At 36.8% G+C, this 19,776-nt stretch overlaps 1 protein-coding gene across 1 annotated transcript; it reads right to left on the minus strand.

Moving 5' to 3' along the window:
* Positions 1-270: 270 nt before the first annotated feature.
* On the minus strand, positions 271-17,291 carry LOC132651324 (vomeronasal type-2 receptor 116-like; the record flags this gene model as incomplete). Its single annotated transcript, XM_060376550.1, has 5 exons — positions 271-1,157; positions 8,925-9,048; positions 10,326-10,553; positions 14,927-15,774; positions 17,030-17,291. Coding segments are annotated over 5 exons (2,349 nt in total), but the record flags the coding sequence as incomplete, so codon positions are not given.
* Positions 17,292-19,776: the final 2,485 nt, after the last annotated feature.

Here is a 19,776-nt window from a genome sequence, read left to right on the forward strand (position 1 = left end):
TAATTACATTTTGAATATGTATATTGTCCAAAAAATAATAAATAACATGCATAACTTACTTAAATGTGTTTCCAGCAGCAGCTTCTATTCTAAAGTAGAGTGTCTGTGATTGTTCTACAAAGTGAGGGGCTCTTATGTTTGTTTAAATATACATTTAAGAAAAAAGTTACTTAAAAGGTAAATAATTTAATTTTAGTATACAAATGGGTTTTATTAGAAAAAAGAAAACTAATACATCAAAATGATCACTTTTATATGCTATTTTTTGTTTTTAATACATCTCAAAGAGTTTTTATCAGGTCTTAAGAGAATAATGTAGCACTTTGGGAAAAAGATGCACCCCAGCAGCCCTGCACTAGAGGCCAATATGGAGAAGACCTCCACAGCCACGACGGCTTTGCCCTTGGTGCTCTGGTAGACAGGGATGAAGATGACCCAGACACTGAGGAAGACCAGCATGCTGAATGTCAGGAACTTGGCCTCATTGAATGTGTCAGGCAGGTTCCTTACCAGGAAAGCCACAGTGAAGCTGCCTAAGGCCAGGGTCCCTAAGTAAGCCAGCACACAGTAGAAAGCAGTGACTGAGCCCTTGTTGCATAAAATGATGACATGAGCATGTTCAGAGTGTTCATCTGTGTCAATATAAGGAGGTGAGGTTCCCAGCCAGACTGCAGAGAGAATAAGTTGGATCAGGACACAGATAGGGATGACAGCATTATAGATGCCTGAGACAAACAACCTTCTCATTGTTCTCCCTGGTTTCATAACTCTAAAGGCCAGAATTACAGTTATAGTTTTTGCCAAAATGGTGGAAATAGCCAAGGTGAACACAAGTGCAAATGTTATTTGTTGCAGTATGCAGGAGATTGTGTTTGGGCGTCCAATGAAGAGAAAGGAACAGAGGAAGCAGAGGAGGATGGAGATGAGCAGGGTGTAGCTGAGAGTCCTGTTATTGGCCTTAACAATGGCTGATTCTTGGTGTTTGAGAAAGACTCCCAAAATGGCAATTGTGCTGACAGAGAAGCACATAGCTGTGCATGCCAGCGCCATGCCCAGAGGATCCTCAAATGAAAGAAAGGTCACTGCCTTGGGCAGACAGTTGGTTCTCTCAGGGTTTGGGTACTCATGACTTGGGCAAGTGATGCACTCCTGCTGGTCTGTATGGAGAAATTGGATCAACATTTCATCTTATATAAACATCTATTTGTTGCACATTTAAAGTGCTTTCCAGTGATGTGTGTGTTCTGGTATATTCTGCTTCCTGTTACTGCCAAGTATATGAAATCTTTATAATTCACATTTGTACTGTTTATCTTGTTTAATCAAAAATAAGCTTTCTTCTCAGCAGCTTATCACTGTTTGTCAAGGACAGTAAAATCTATTTTACTCGTATTCAGATAAAGTAATACTGTCAAGTGTGCCTTCAAATCTTTTTTTTTTTTACACGTTGAGTTTCTAAGTATGTGTACATTGTATTTTGGTGACATCAATGTATAAAAATACTTCATTGTTTCCATTATCATGGGTTCTTCTCAGTTTTCTTGTTACTCACTGTTTCAGTGGATATGTTATCCCACTCCTATAATTTTTCTAAGGTAACATGGGAATAAGTTAGGTTTCACCTCCATGACCTATGGAACAGTTCTGATTTGGTGGTAAATATACAGCCCTTACATCAACAAACTCCAGCTATAATCTCAGACCAATAATTACCTATCTCAGCTGTGGAAGTTTCAAATAAATATCTATAGTCTTTGACATCCTTTGACTCAGGACAGGACTCTTTGTCTTTCATTATTAATTCCAGAATAATCCTAGGAATTGTTCTAATTTCCATTCTTGTTCTTCCAGTAAAATACTGAAGACTGAAAAATGACCTGCATGTCATAAATACCATAAATCTACCAAAATGTTTTATCACAAAGGGAGAATGACAGAGCCATATTCACTGAAATTGTTGAGAGTAATGAGCCAGTATAGTTGCTTGGTGCTATTCCAGCAAAGCTGAGATTGTTACAATTGTTCTATCTCTAACTTCTGTTTTTTTTTTTAATTGTTTTTTTGCATTACTGGGGCCTTTCTGCACTTTGATTCAATTTCTGTTATTTTTTTTTCTACATAAAAATTATGTCTGAGTCTTTTTTTTTAATTAGACATTTTTAATTATTTATAGTTTATTCACTTTGTATCTTAGCTGTAGCACCCTTGCTCATGCCCTTCACATCTTCCCACACTCATATCCTCCCATACCCCTCTCCAAGTCTGCTGATAGGGAGGTCTTCCTTCCCTTCCCTCTAACCCTAGCCTATCAGGTCTGGTTGCCTTGTAAGGGGAAGAGGGACTGCCTCTGAATTAAACTCAGTGGCTGGCTCTTTGATCACCTCCCCTTAACAGGGAACAGCCTTACCAGGTCATAGAGGAAGACAATGCAGCCAGCCCTGATGAGACCTGAGCCTTATGAAAATACTAAACTTAACTTTATCTGTCCACTGTTTCAAAATCTTCTTTATGCCCTGGAAATTATTAAGCAGAGTTAAGCAGATAGAGAGATGAGACCATTATTTCAGGAGTTTTCTTGGGATATGTGCTCCTAAACAGTATATTGGTGCAGGGTAAACAAAGGCAATATGCATACCCTGAGAGGCCTCGAGATTCATGTATAGGTTTAAGATCTTTTATTATAGGCTTAGAGCTCCCTGAAAATGTAGTTTAAAGATAGAAGGTCACAGAGGGTACACCCCTGATAGAATAAAATTTAGTAAATAAGATACATTGACTTAAATAAACTTTTTTTAGTTTGTAGCATAGATGGTGATACATATAGTAAAGGGAGCTATTTATTTGTACTTGCTGTGCATAAAAAGACCAGTTAAAGTATTTTCTGTTTCTCTGGACTGAACTCATACTGCAAACAATGCCAGCCTAAAAGCAGACTTTCACATATTAAATGTGTTTTCTTTGAAGGAGACATTCTTTAGATTATTTAAAGTAGAGTTATAGGGCTAATAATGATAATCAAATATGTTCTGTGTGTACTTTTTAAATTGTAACTGAGCTTTTATCTCTGTATAATGAAAAAAAAATCAAACACCCATTCTGTACAACTTGTATAATCATTAATCTGTGTTTGCACTGTGAAACTTGTATAAACAAGAAGAGCCTTGTCAGCAATAAGTCAGAGCCAAATAAAGGTCTGAATTTTAGACGTCAGCTGCTAGATTACCCTGACCACTTCAGCTGACTAACTTCCTCTCATTGCTGACCCCTCATCTGCTCTCTGGAGCACACTGTACGCAAAGACCTCTCCTTTCCATGCTCAGAATTGCTCCACAGAAAGGCTCCAGGCACAAACTCACAGAGAATGAACCCCCAACAATAGAGCATGCATGGGGTCGATATGGGATGTCTGCACATACATAACAGTTGTGAAGCTTGGTCTTTATGAGGACACATAACAGAAAGACCAAAGCTGTCTCTCACTCTTTTTCTCCTAATTTTACTGCCTTGTGTAGTCTCAATAACAGAAATTGTGCTTAATCTTATTGCAACTTTATACGCCAAGTCTGGTGGATATCCATAGGGGACTTCTTTTTTTTTTTTAAAGAAAGGGAAGAGGGGCACATTAGGTTGGTAGGTGAGGTAAGAGGCAGGGTCTGAGAGGAGAGATGTGAGCAGATGCTGTGATAGTACACAAACTAATTAATAATATAATAAAAACATTGTAACATTGTGATAGAAATGAGTGAAACAGAAACAAAGAAAACAATACATACAATTAACCAAAGGAGGAGCTGGCTCTTTCTGAAGATAAAAAAATTGACAGACCTATATCTCAAGTAAATTAAGGAAAAAACTGAGTACTGAAATTAAAGGAAATTACAGAAAAAAAAAAAACATTGCTACAGAATTCAAGGAAATTCACAATATTCTAAGGAAATATTTTTAAAACATACTATATTCTATTCAGCTTAAAAATGGTCATGAGATGGATGTTTTAGATTTACCCAAGCAACCATTATACAAAGATATATTCAACAATAATTCAGCAACCTAAATAAACCTAAACAGACCCAAGTGTAAATTCAAAAGATCAGAAAAGGCTGCCACCAAAAAAGAAAATGATGAAAGATCAAAACAAGGAGACTCCAAATATGGTGGAGACCAGTATGCAACATATCCTAGGGGCAGAGATTCAGAGACTCTGAGACCAGTGTAAGGACAGGTGGCTAGATCCAGAGCATCAACTTTGCTGCTTCCTGTTCTGGACAGGTCATGCAGGAAATGGAGTCGATCTGATCCAGGCTCTCTGTGGCCATCTCATGGAATCAGGAGTAACAAAATTTGGGCCACCTGCCCCTTCACATACTCCAGTGAGTTTGGATCCCCATATCCAGGGACTCTTTGCTCAAGCAGCCAGAATTCAAATCCCTCCTGCTCCCTGTAGTGCAGCTTCAGGATTTCTGGGAGAGCAACCAAGCCACCAAGCCACTGTTCTACTGGTCACCCTGTGTATACCAGGTGAGCAATAGAATTACAGGGATCCCAGATCCAAGAAGACAAATCTCAGAGGAATCTGATTACAAGGAACACAATTTGGGACAGGCCTGTAAGTGGCAGCCCAGCTTTATTCTGAGGAATCCAGGGCTGCCACTTGGGGCACCTGCACCTTGATAATGATGAGCACCAGTAAATGCACCCCAAAATTCAGGGTTCCAGTGCATGCACACCCTTGTCCTTCAATTCACCAGTCCCTACATGTTTATGTGTCCATACACTGCCATGTGCCTTGCCCTTCAAGGTGCTTGCATCTGAACTGCCAGTATCCATTCTTGAGCCACTGCACATTTGACATCTTCCTGAATACTACTTTAAACTCCAAAGACAACAGGATCTAGTCTTTTCTGCAGTTTCCAGGAAGAAACAGGTAAGGCTACAGACAACCAGATGGCTAAAGGCCAGCATAGAAACACAGTCAACAAAAAACTGGGATATCCTGGCTCCACCAGAACCCATCCCCAAGAGCAATGGATATTGTAATACAGCTGAAACACAGAAAAAGGACATTAAATCTATGTTTATTCAGTTATTAAAGACATATAAAAAGGAAAAGAAAAAATGTTTCAAAGAAATACAGGGAAATACAGGGCAAACAAAGAGAGGCCATCAAAGATAAGAAACCACAATTAAACAGGTGAAGGAAATTATTAAAATTATTCAATTCTTGAAAACAAAATTTGAATCAATAAGGAAACACACAAAAAAACCTGGAGATGGACTATGTAGAGAAGAGATCAAGTACCACAAAGATAAGCATCACCCACAAAATATAAGAAATGAAGGAAAGAATCTCAGGAATTGAAGATACAATTGAAGAAACTGATCAATCTCTCAAAGAAAACATACAATCAGAAAAGTTCAAGGACTCCATGAAAATGTGAAACCTAAGAACAACAGGAATAGACTAAATAGATGATTCCAGGCTCCAAGGTAAAGAATATATTTTTAATAAAATCATAGAAGAAACTTTCTCCAACCTTAATAAAGAGATAACTTTAAACATACAAGAGGCTTACAGTACCCCAAATAGAGTAGACCAGAAAAGAAAATCCTCTTGCCATAAAATAATCAAAACAATAAATATACACAATGAAGAAAAATATCAAAAGCAGCAAAGGAAAAAGATCAAGTGACATATAAAGGCAGACTTATCAGAATCACACCAGATTTTCCAACAGAGGCTATGAAACTCAGAAGGGCCTGGGGGATGTCATGCAGATGTGAAGAGACTACAGATGCCAGAGCAGGCTACTGTACTCAACAAAATTTATAATCAACAGAGATGGAGGAAACAAGATAGTCCATGACAAAACTAAATTAAAACAATACCTATGCATTATCCCTGACCTTGAGAAGCTACTAGAAGGAAAACTCCAACCCAGTGAGATCAACTACACCCATGAAACACACAATATAGATAACTTCAGAACAAAAATTAAAACAAGCACAAAAACACACTATCCACAATAATGCCACAATAAATGGAGCTGATATTCATTGGTGACTAGTATCTCTCCACATCAATGGAATCAGCAATCCAATAAAAAGACACATGCTAACAGAATAGTTATGGAAACAAGATCCAACATTCTGCTGCATACAATAAACACACTTCAGCCCCAAAGATAGACACTACCTTGGAGTAAAGTGCTAGAAAAAGGTTTTCCAATCAAATGGACGCAAGGAGCAAATGGCAGTACCATCTTAATATCTAATAAAATAGTCTTCCAACCAAACTTAATCAAAAGAGAAGTGAAGGATACTTCATTCTCATTACAGAAAAATCCACCATGAGGACAACAATATCTTGAACAACTATGCCCCAAATAGAAGGGCACCTGCATTTGTAAAAGAAACATTATTAAAACTTCAATCACACATCAGTTCCAACACAGTAATAATGGTAAACTTCATTACCTCACTCTCACCAAGTGACAGATCATTGTCACAGAAGCTAAACAGTGAAATAATGAAGCTTACATAGGTCATGAATCAAATACCTAATAGAAGTCCTCAAAAATTTTCACCCAGGCACAAATATGCCTTATTCTCTGAAAATCAAGGAACTTTCTCCAAAATTGAACATATATTCAGGCAAAAAGAAAGTCTTAACATATACAATAAGACTGAAATAATCCCTTGGATCCAATTACACAACCATGTTCTAAATCTGTACTTCAAAAATGACAGAAAGAGCAAAATGCCTACTCATATACATAGAACCTAAACAACTCTACTCAATGACAGGTGTCATGGAAGAAATAAAGAAAGTATTTAAAGATTTCCTAGAATTCAGTAAAAATTAAAGCACAGCATGCCCAAACTTATGGGACACAATGAAAGCGGTGCTAAGAGGAAAATTCATAGCACTAAGTACCTTCATATAGGAATTTGAGACATCTCTTACAAGCAATCTAATGACACAACTGAAAGACCTAGAATAAAACAAGATGTAGACAGGGCCAAGAGGATTAGAGGTCTGGAAATAATAAAATTCAGTGCTGAAATCAACATACTAAAAATGAAATGATTCAATGAATCAACAAAACCAAGAGCTGGTTCTTTGAGAATATCAACCAGAGAGACAACCTCTTAGCCAAAGTAACTAAAAGGCAGAAAGACACTATCCAAATGAACAAAATAAAAAAGGATAAGAATTATAGAAGTACAGAAATCAAAGGAATCATTAGGTCTTACTTCAAAAGTGTATACATCACAAAAATTTAACATCCATATAAAATGGACAATTTTCATGATAGATCCTACTTACCAAAGTTAAATCAAGATCAGGTAAATAAAACATCCTATCTTCCCTAAGGAAAGAGAGGAAGTCATCAAAAGTACCCATCCAAAATGCCCAGGGCCAGTTGGTTTCAGCTCAGAATTTGACCAGACCTTCAGAGTATAGTAAATACCAATATTCTTCAAACTATCCCACAAAATAGAGACAGAAGGATCATTAACAAATTAATTCTATGAAAGCCACATTCAGGTCACAGTCAAGACCCAAGAAATATAAGAACTTCAGATCAATTTCCCTAATGAACACTGACACAAAAGTACTCAGTGAAATACTCGCAAACCAAATACAAGAACACGTAAAAGATATTATCCACCACTATCACATAGGCTTTATCCCAGGCATGCAGGAGTGGTTCAGTCTATAGAACTCCATCAATTTAATCTACCACATCAACAAAGAGAAGGAAAAGATTCACATCATCATTTCCATAGAAGCCAAAAAATGCAATGCCTGTTCTGTATAAAATTTTGGAGAGATCAGGGACACAAATTACATACCTAAACATAGTAAAGTCAATATACAGCAACCATATAGCCAGCATTAACCTAAATAGAGAGAAATTCAAATCAATCCCACTGAAATCAGGGACAAGACAAGGATTCCTGCTCTCTCCATATCGTTTTAACATAGGAATTGAAGTCATGTATCACTCTGCAAGGAATTTAACTTATGATAGCATTACATCTAAGAATATAAAGAATATTTAATTAATTTTTCAACATTTGATCATTTGCAATAATACATAAAAATTCTGTTTGTATTATGGAAGTCTAAGGATTGGCCTTTTTAAATATATAGTAGATTCTCATCATTAATATTAATGTATTAATGTAAATATTAATGTATTTTCCTTCTGACTTTTTTTCATAAAAATTTCATTTTAAAAAGAATATAATTACCTCACTATGCCTCTTCTTTTTGATCACTCTAAACCTTCTCCAACACCCACTTTATATTTATTCTCTCTCAAATATATGGTTCTCATTAGATGTGTTTCTGTCTTTGTGTGTGTTTGTATATAAAAATGTAACCTGCTCATTCCATATGATGTTACTTATATATGTTATCACAGTGTTGACCACAACCCTAAACAACCAGCCATGTTTTCATTTACAAAGACTTGCTTTTTCGATTGTTGATACTGAAAATGACAACTGTGTTGTAAATGCAGTTCAGTTCCTTGTGCATTCAGAAACCGTCAGACATGTAGCTTTCCTGGAGTTATTTTGAGGCAGGAATCGTTAGGTTTGTTAATCACAGAAATACAAATCGATCCTGGACAACTGCATATCTCACATTTAATGGGTAGCTCATAGCATGGATCACTGCAAGAGCTGAGATGGCCATTCCATGCACCAAAAGGCAGGTTTTTAAAAGTAGGGTGTATATGTCACAATAGCATGAGAATTGCCACTCTAAACTTCACACATTGTGTGGCTTCAGTGATGATTAATAATGGATTCAGGGATGAGTGTTAGAGCATTACATTAGGACACCACGGTCACTTCTTAACTTTTCCTGTCTCCATTCCCAAGCAGATGGAGTAAAAGTATCATTTTTCTACCTGTTTGGTTGGAAATGTGCTGCTCTGGACAAAATGCACAAGAGAAACAGCAGACTGGTCTTTCTTTTTGTAGAACTTTCCAGAATCCTGGACCACAGCTGTGTGTACATACAGATTGAGGAGTCTGAAGGCAACACAGAAAGACTGGCCATGATATCGAACATCAGTTTAAAATAGTTTAGGGTAAATACACATAATTTATAGAAATTGTATTTGTTTATGAGGAACTCTGAGGTTTTAATGTGGGAATATAGAATGGAGATTTGAATTTACCACACTTTCCAATACTAAATGTTCAACATCCCTTTATGGTAAACAAACAATGACTCATTACTGCCTATCCTGTGTGAAATGTGTAGGGCATCAAGATATTCTCTTCTGTGGGGCAGGAAGCCAGAACTCATTTTATTGTATGGATTTTGGGACGGTTGGATTTTAAGACAGGAATCCAATCACACCTGCCTCCAAGCACACTTGTAGGACAGGAAATATTTCTATCTTAGACCTCTTTTCTGCCTTGGTTTGGATTCAGTTTCTGTGTAACAAATATGTACATATTAACAGGAATAAGTTTCTGGATAACTGGATCAGGTTTTAAGAGTGCATGCAACTCTTGTACTGAAATATGAGTTCAGTTCCTGACACACATATTAGGCAGCTCATATACATTGGTTACACAAATGTCTTGTGTCTAAATCCATAATTTATTAATCATTTATGCTAGCTCACAACCTTGTAAAATTATTGATATGCTTGAGTGTGAATTGTGTGAATGGAAGGATGTTTGAGCATCAGCTAGCCTGTATAATTAACATATGTGAAAATTTACATAATTTTCTGTGCGTGTGTGTTTACATATAGAAACATTCATACATGCCTCTATATAACCGTGAGCATGCATTCATTCATTCACTGCATTATGAACGAACACAAGCATTCAAATTCAATTCATCTAATTCTAGCTAAGTAATTAGCTGACATTATGTGTGCATTTGTATATATATATATAAGCATGAAAATGAATTTGATTAAGATGAAAAGATGGAAGAAAAGTTGGGTGCAGAAAATAAGCCTGTAATCCAAACTTTATGATCATAAAGACAGAGAGAGAACCTAGGTAACGCTGTCCACTGAGTTCAGCAAAATCAAAAAGTAAGGGTTTCACAGAGATAAAAATAAAGTTGACAGCAACTGAGGAAGATAACCACAGTTGACTGTGGACTTAGCAAGCACATGTGCTCGTGTGCATGAACACTGACACACAAGCTCACAGTCAAAATAGAGCTAAAAAATTAAAATTTCACAATTATTTTAAAAAGTTCAAAGAATTGTTACCCAATCAATTTTTATAATTCTGTACAAATAATTCCCATCATATTAAATACTGAGAAATTTCCAGACCTGTTTGAAGTTGCTTGGCCATTGAATCAGAACTTCATTGATGAAAAAGCCTTGATCTTGTGCACTCTTGAAGACAAACTCTCCTACTTTAAGTAGTGACACATTTCGAAAACTGTATGCAATAAAGTTGTTTATATCATACGTTTCCATGATACTCTTGTTCTCATCAAAGCTTATTTCATCTCCAGCAGCATTTATAAATTTAATTTTCCTCAGAAATGGATGCAGCTGAAGAGAGACATCATATGATGTGAGTGGCCCACACAGATTACTGGCTGACTTTAAAGAGAAGCTCATTTTCCCTCTCTCTAACATGGCTTTCTTTTTGAAAGGGCTTAGTTTGTATAGTTGTTTTTCCAGTTGTTTAGTGAGATTAAAATTCCTCACCATAGAAATAATGCAAGAGCTACTAAACACAAGTAGAAATATTGTCTGTGAGATGGAAGATAGTATAGTGTGTAACATGTCCTTAGTTGGAAAAAGGTCCAGTGTCTTTCTCCAGCACCAGAAAATAATATTTCCTTTTAGAAGATGTAGATTTGAAGAGGATCCAAAATGGCAACACCCAGTGCACATGGTTACTAAGGCTTGGACTGTAGTGACTTCACAGCAAGTGGGAGAGCATGCTCTGAACTCAAAAGTGCAAGTGTCCAGGCTTCACAACTGTACAGAAGATACCAGAAGGAATACCCCAACCAAAAGAAGTACACAACACCCAGAGAATAACAGAAAATTAATAACACCGCTGTTGCAAAACCAAAAGAAGACAAACACATAGACTCACTGCAATCATAAAAATCAAAATAACAGGCACTAGCAATCACTAATCATTAACAACACTCAACATCAACAGATTCAAATCCTCAATAAAAAGACACAGACTAACAGAATGGATGCTTAAACAGAATGCATACAAAAAACACATCTTAAAACACAGGAGGACATTACCTCAGGGTGAAGGGCTGGAAATTGGTTTTTCTAGGAAACTGACCCAAGAAGCAAGTTGAAAGAAGCCATCATGATATCTAATAAAATAATCTTTTAACTAAATTTATTCAAAACAGATGTGAAAGGTCACATATCATAGCAAAAAGATACAAAATCCACAAAGATGACATCTCAATTCTGAATACTTTGGTCCAAATACAAGGGCACCTACATTTGTAAAAGTAACATTTCTAAAGCTTAAATCATACACTAATACCTCCACAGTCATAGGAGAAGACTTCAAAACCCCACACTCACCAAAGACAGGTCATGAAGACAGAAACTAAACAGAGAAACAATTAAACTAACAGATGGACAGATCAAATAGATTTAACAGACCTGTACAGAATTTTTACCCAGACAAAAGAAGACTATACCTTCTTTTCAGCACCTCACAGAAGCTTCTCCAAAAGTGCACATTGACTTGGTCAGAAAGCAAGCCTCAACAGGTACAAGGAAGTTGAAATAACTCCTTATATTTTATCAGACCACCATAGATTAAAGCCACATTTCAATAACAATGGAAAAAAGAGAAAAACCTAAAAAAGTCATGGAAATGGAACAACTCAGTGACCAATGGGTCAGGGAAGAAATAAATTAAAGATTTTCTAGAATTCAATGAAAATGAAGGGACAACATGCTTAAACTTCTGGGACACAATGAAAGCAGTGTTAAGGAGAAGTTTCATAACATTAAGTGCCTTCCTAAAAACAATTAATGAATTCTCATAGTAGCAATTTAAAAACACGTGCTCTAGAACAGACAGAAGTAAACACACCCAAGAGGAGTTGACAGCAGGAAATAATCAAACTCTTGGATGAAATCAGTATCATAGAAAAAAAATGGAAACAATACAAAGAATCAGTGAAACCAAAAGCTGTTTTTTTTTTTTTGAGAACATCAACAAGATAGACATACCTCTAGACAAACTAACAAAAAGCCAGAGAGACGGTATCCCAATAAAGAAAATCAGAAATGAAAAAGGGGAATAACTTTAAAGAATCATTAGATATTATTTCAAATGACTAAATTCCACAAGTTTGGAAAATCTAAAGGAAATGGAATATTTTCCTGATAGATTTCATTTATCAAAGTTAAATCAAGATCAGGTAAGCAGGATAAAGAGTCCTATAACCCCTAAGAAAATAGAAGCAGTCATCAGAAGTCTCCCAACCAAAAAAAAAAGTAATAATAATCCCAGAACCAGATGGCTTTAGCATGGAATTACACCAGACTTTCAAAGAAGGGTTCATACCAACTTCTGAAACTGTTGTATAAAATCAAACAGAAGGAACATTGCCAAACATATCCTATGAATCCACAGTCACACTGGTACCAAAACCACACAAGGAACCAACAAAGAAAGAAAAGTTCAAACCCATTTCCCTTATGGACTTTGATGGAAAAATACTCAGTAAGATACTGGTAAACCCAGTCCAAGACCACATCAAATACAGCATCCACCATGATCAAGTAGGCATCATCCAGCATTCAGGGATGGTTCAACATACTTAAATCCATCACTGTAAACACTGAAAGAAAAAAAAATTAAATAAACATGTTCATCTCATCAGATGCAAAAAAAATGTCTTTGATGAAATTGCGTACCACTTTATGATAAAAGCCCTGTAAAGATCAAGGATACAAGATAATATAACAACAAGCCAAAAGTCAAAATCAAATTAAATGGGGAAAAACTCAAAGCAATCACACTAAAGCCAGGGACAATGCAAGGCTTCCCACTCTCTTCATAGCTTTTCAGTGTAGTACTCTAATTTCTAGCTAGAGCAATAAGACAACTAAAAGAGATCAAGGGGTCCAAATTGGAAAAGAAGAAGTCAAAATATCCCTACTCACAGATGATACACTAGGATATATAAGTGATCCACAAAATTTTACCAGAGATGTTCTACAGTAGACAAACCCCTTCAGAAAACTGGCTGCTATAAAATTAGTAGTCCACATGACTTTAAATGATAAATTGGTTGATAACAAAATTAGGAAAAAAAACATACTTCACAATAACCAGAAATAATATAATATATCTTGGTATAACTGTCCAAGCAACAGAAAGACCTCTATGACAAGAACTTCACATTTCTGAAAAAATAAACTGAAAAATATATGAGAAGATGGAAAGATCACCCATGCTCATGGATCGGTTGAATTAACAGTAAAAATGTCCATCCTACTAAAAGCAATCTACGGATAAAATGCAATTACTATAAAAATACCAACCCAATTCTTCACAGACCTTGAAATAACAATTCTCATTTTCATATGGAACACCAAAACAAAAACAAAAAACAGAATAGCTAAAACTTTTTTGTATAATAAAAGAACTCTGGAGAGTGTCTCTGTCCCTGACTTCAATTTGTACTACAGAGCAATAGTAATAAAATCTTATGGGACAAAAAGAAAGAAGTGCAAAGAGGAAGATCCTAGCACAACTTGCCACCAGTAAGAAGTTTGAGACATCACAAGCAACTTAATGACACACCTAAAATCCCTAGGGGGGGAAAAACAAGCAGACACTCCCATGAGGAACAGACAATTGGAAATAATCAAACTCAGAGCTGTAATCAATGAACTAGAAACAAAGAAAACAATTCAAAGAATCAATGAAACCTAGAGCTGGGTCTTTGAGACCATCAACAAGATAGACAAACCCTTAGGCAAACTAACTAAAAGGCAGAGAGAAACTGTCCAAATCAATAAAATCAGAAACGATAAAGGGGACATAATGACAGATACTGGGGAAATCCAAACAGTCATTAGGTTTTACTACAAAAGCCTGTATGCCACAAAATTTAAAAATCTAAATGAAAAGGACATTTTTCTTGATAGATTACATTTACCAAAATTAAATCAAGATCAGGTAAATAGATTAAATAGTCTTATATGCCCCAAGGAAATAGAAGCAGTCTCAAAAGTATCACTTACAAAAAAAGCCCAGGACCAGAGGGTTTCAGTGCAGAATTTTACAGACCTTCAAAGAAGAGCTAACGCCAATTCTCCTCAAACTATTCCACAAAACAGAAGCAGAATGAACATCACCAAATTAATTCTATGAGGCCACAGTCACCTTGGTACCTAAACCTCACAAAGACACAACAAAAAAAAGAAAACTTCAGTCCAATCTCTTTTATAAACATCGATGCAAAAATAGTCAATACAATATTTGCAAACTGAAACCCAGAACACATAAAAGATATCATCCACCATGACCAAGTAGGCTTCATACCAGGCATGCAGGTTCAATACACAGAAATCCGTCATTGTAGTCAATCATATAAACAAACTAAAGGAGAAAAAACACATGATCATCTTCTTAGATGCTGAAAAAGCATTTGACTAAATCTAACACCCGTTCATGTTTAACTAAGTCTTGGAAAGATCAGGGATGACACAATGTACATCCCTAAACATAGTAAAGGCAAAATACAGCAAGCCTATAGCCAACATCAAACTAAATGTAGAGAAACTTAAACCCTTTTCCATTTTAACTTATACTTTTAATTATGAGATGCAAATGTTTTATTGGCTTGACCCCAGCAAATTACTGACTAATAATGTGAGATTCTAAGCTTCCCCTGCTTGTGAGTGAGGCTTACCTGCCATGGTAGAAGCCAGTCTGTGTTTCTGTCTTCTTTAGATCCCATTTCAGTTTTGCTCAATAGCATTTTATGTAGGGCATGGGCCACTGCATACACTGCATTCCATATGGAATAGCTTGGCTCAGAAATAGTCATCATATCATTTATTTTATCCTTAGTATTTAGGGAAATGTTCACTGGACAGGGTTTATAATCTCCACATCGAGAAGCAGGAGGTGAGCAATCAAAATTGTCAATCCAGAATTTAGAGAAGTAAACATCTCCTGGGTAACGGGAGGGTGTAAGGGCCTCAAGAAAGTACCTGAAGCCAGGGATAGCTCTCTTCTTTAAAAATGAGAAGCTTCCACTGAATAGGTTTATCATAACATGCTTTTCATTTATTATAGACTCCAAGTATGTCGAGTGTGGCTTTGCAAAGATCCACACCTTCCTTCTGGTTACAAAAATATTATGAATGTCTACACAGAAGAACAGCAAGTCATCTATATCACCATAAAATAAATTCACATTTACTCGTGTGTGTTGTTTCAAGTTCTGCAAACCATAACCATATTTTACATTTGCATTGAAATTATCTAGGAGTTTTTCTGTAAAAACCACACAGATATCTTCTGACACCATCTCTGCTTTCAGATCAGAGAGAAACTCCCTTCCTCTCCAGTCATCAGACACGATGAGCCCCACCCACTTCCAGCCAAAGTGGAGCAATAAAGAGATCAGCCCTTGGGATAGACCTCTGTCTTCAGTAGACATCTGATAAAGGGATGGAGATGTATCTTTGTCACTAAGCATGGAATCATACAGTCCATATGTGACCTGAAGGAGCAAAGAAAAAAAAAAGGATTCTTAGTTTCAGATATTTGTAATCATCACCCCGAGTGAGGAATTGACTTCATTCTTCACATATGAGGGTTAAAAGACTGAATATTGGTGAGGAGGACATCTTCTGTGAGATTAGCTTGTCCCTAAATCATGTGGTGGAATACGGTCTTTTACAAATACCATAGGCTCCAAAGTTACTAAGGTGTCTGAAGTAGCCAAGAAGTGAACAATGAGCTCTTCAGTGGCTCTGAAAGCTATGATAGATCTCTCTTGTTGCAATAACAATGCAAAGAGCATCTGATGTGGAGAAAACCTCAGAAAGCATTAACAGTTACTTTCTAGTTAACTAACACTATACTTTGAGAAGCTTCACCTTTGGGAAAGTAAATATGGAAAGAGACTAACAAAGATTTTTTAGAGATTCAGTTTCTTAAGTTAAAATGGTTGAAGTTGTGAAGATCTGAAGCCACATTGCCAGGAGTTTATTGCATCATCCTTCTTGATAGATTTGATAGAGACAAAACTCAGACAGATGTAAATTCTTGTGTGTATTTTTTGTTACATTAGCTTAAAATATATTTACGAATTGTTCAACTGAGTGATAACAATGAGAGTCACCGTGTGGGTTTTTTAAATCTTGATTATTGCTGACTCTTGTGCTTACTGTGTCTTTTCTCTTTTTGTATTAATGCTTGCTGACAGATGCATTTCTCAGGTGTAGCCTGGCAAGAGTCAATGGTGACAATACAGATAAGTGGTTGGTCTCTGTGGGTTCTATTCTGAGATCTACTTTCCTGAATGAGATCATTAATTCCTTGAGAAAGTTTTCATCAGTGACAGCATTAAACATTGTTCCAAACTTACATGTCCTGGACTTTCTTTTTCCATATTTCAGGTATTGACAATCATAGGAATTTTGAGACGTTTTTATGCTAGATTGGGTAGTTAGGAATCTTTGCTGTAGAATTAGAGTTATGATCAAATGCAGACTGAATATCCACAGTACATCATCCATTGTTTGGAGATAGAATCATGGATACTCCAAGGCGATCTGCTTAGAAATTCCCAGAATTTGCTGTCCATGCTTTTTAACACACTCTGTCATCTGTTACCTGTCACCATATCAAAATAATTCCTTCACTGCTATTTGAAATCTGCCTACACTAGACATAATCCACTTCTCTGTTTTCTTTTGTTTGTTCTGTTATTGTTCTTTTGTTGGTTTGTTTGTTTCAGTCAGGCCTAAAATGTGTTTGTGCTTAAAAATATGTTTCTAACTTACTTGTGGGACATTGTAGAGCTCTGAAAGTGTTGCAATTGCAGCAGAAAATTCTGGCTTGTTTCCTGAAATGATTCCTAGAGCTTTGTATTGAGTGTTGCACTTATAGTTAGGGATATAATCACTCCTTCCAGATAGCCATGCCAGAGGGCCCTCTAAGGTTCTTTTGTTAGAACTGAAGGCATTATAGATGTGGGAACCCAAGGTCATATTGGGAAGCAGGTTTGAGTCCTTATTGATCTCTTCAATGGCAAAGTATAAGGTCAGGAAATATTGATAGTTTCTCCAATTGAATCTATACCAGAGGAACAGAATGATGGGTACTGTCAGTACATTTTTCTCAAAAAGTCTTTTTCAAATATAGGAACCTAGAGGTCTTAGCCTTTGACTTTTCCTATGATGTGTAAATCTTGTGTGAATAAGCCCATGACAACCCAGGAACATCATCAAATGGCTCCTAAACTCTCATAAGTTTAATTGTAGTATTTTGGGGTGTACACTGTGTGCATAAAATATCACTTGTTTGTATCCTATGAGTACTGAATACATAGCTGCTTATGATGTTTCGGCTCATGGAAGCACTGGGTTATGGAAGAGTCACTAAGGCGTTCACTAGGAGTATAAGCAAGAGCTTCATCTCCTTTTCTTTTGTAGTGATTCAATTTCATACTCACTTATGAAAATCCTAACAAGTTTATATTCACTCCTATTGTCAAAGTGTCGCTCTCTGGTATAAGCAGATGCCCGGGCATCTCTCTATAGATAGACCACTTTGAATCAAAGCTAGCATCAGTTCTCAGTGTCCACAGGGTGGCATTGGAAACATGTTTAACTCCAGTTTATAAGATCCCTTCTGGCATCTTTGGGCACCAGGCAGAGCTGTGATATTCACACCTCTATAAGAAGTGTGCTCTGAGCTCTTGATCAGAAGGAAGGCAAAGAAGACCTCCCCTATAAGTGGACTTGGGGAGGGGCATGCATGCAGAGGGTGGAGGAAGGGAGTGATTGGGATGGGAGGAGAGAAAGAACCACAGGAGGGATACAAAGTGAATAAAATGTAATTAATAAGAATTTTCTAAAAATGTTAAAAAAGAAAGATCAACCTGCCTTATAAACCATGGCTCAATGACTGATAACTAGGACTGTTTGGATATGTGTAATTTAAATAGAACATGGGAAAAAAAGCCCAACATATGAATGGAATATTTTTTCTGGCATTGTAGTTTAAAGGGCAATGATTTAATGTAAAAGTCTATTCCCTGCCACCCCCTAATGAGGGAACAGCCTGGCTAGGCCACAGAGGAAAACAATGCCACCGGTTTTCTAATGAGACCTGATAAGCTAGGGTCATATGGAAAAGAGGAGGACTGCCCCTATACTTGGAGTTGGAGAGGCGCATAAGAGGAGATGAGGGAGGGTGGACGGAATTGGGAGGGAAAGAGGGATAGGCCTACAGCTGCGATACAAGTGAATAAACTGTAATTAATATAAAAAATAAAAATGTAATTAAAAAAAGGTGAGCTCTCGAGTACATGAAATAAGAATAAATAAGCATGTGCAAAATAGTGTTCTTGGGTTTGAAAAATGACTGATATGTTATGACTAGTTGTTGTTCTTGTGGAGGGCTCTGATTCAAGTCACAGTAGCCAGTTTTTAGGTTCACATGGTATGTAACACCAGTTCTAGGGTATCCGTGTCCTCCACTGGCCTCTGAAGGGACCATGCAAACAAGTGGTATACACACAAACATGTAGGTAAAACATTTGTAAACATACTGTGAAAATTAATAAATCTTTACAAAATACAAAAAGTAGTAAAGGAAAGGTGTTTCTCTAAGCTTGCAGATAAAATGAATGGGTAGAGTTTCCTTGGTAAGGTAGGGGGAAAAAAGTAAGTTAAAGTAGCATATAAAAGAGGAAAACCCCAAGTACATGAAGACAGTACAAAAGTGCTCACAATGGAAGAAAGTGGAACTTTGTTGCAGGTAGGTAGGTTGAATTATGTCACTTATGGCCTTCAGTGCTTGGGTATGGGTCCTCAGAAGCTTGTTTCAAAACCTGTGGTAGATAAGAGTCTGGGTGACCCTAACAGAGGGAGCTTAACAGAAATCATGAGCCTGAAGGCCAACTGGGTTGTAATGAAGGAAGGATTCTGCCTTCTGACCTACCATCACCAGGAAGATATTCCATTTGGTTATACTACATGAATCTGGGATCTGTGGCTAGATGTTCTGTTAAGAGAGAATCTATTGGGCAAAAACAGGCAAAGAGCAACAACCAAGAGAAAGAGAATTAGTTTTCCCCAAGGATTATCCCATAGTAAATCTTGAACTGCAGGGATGTATGCTTGTATCAATCAGAACTCCTGGACAGAACTGTGTCTGCAAAGTCTGGCTATGAAAACTTCATTGATGTGGAGAGATTGCAATGTTGTAGCTGGAGAGGCTCATTACCATATCCTGGGCTGTCTGCAGCAACCTGAGTAGCCATTTCTTAGACACCTCTGCAGTTAAGATGATAGCTATATCTATATCTGTATCTGTATCTATATCTGTATCTCTTTATCTATCTATTTTTTAATTTTTAATTTAACTTTTATTAATTACACTTTATTCATTTTGAATCCCCCCATAAACCCTTCCATCCTCCCCTCCCAGTCCCACCCTCCCCCCTTTCTGCATGCATGCCCCTCCCCAAGTCCACTGATAGGGGAGGTCCTCCTCTCCTTCTTTCTGATCTTATTCTAT

The sequence above is a fragment of the Meriones unguiculatus genome (genome assembly GCF_030254825.1).
Source record: "Meriones unguiculatus strain TT.TT164.6M chromosome 13 unlocalized genomic scaffold, Bangor_MerUng_6.1 Chr13_unordered_Scaffold_45, whole genome shotgun sequence".
Classification (NCBI taxonomy): domain Eukaryota; kingdom Metazoa; phylum Chordata; class Mammalia; order Rodentia; family Muridae; genus Meriones; species Meriones unguiculatus.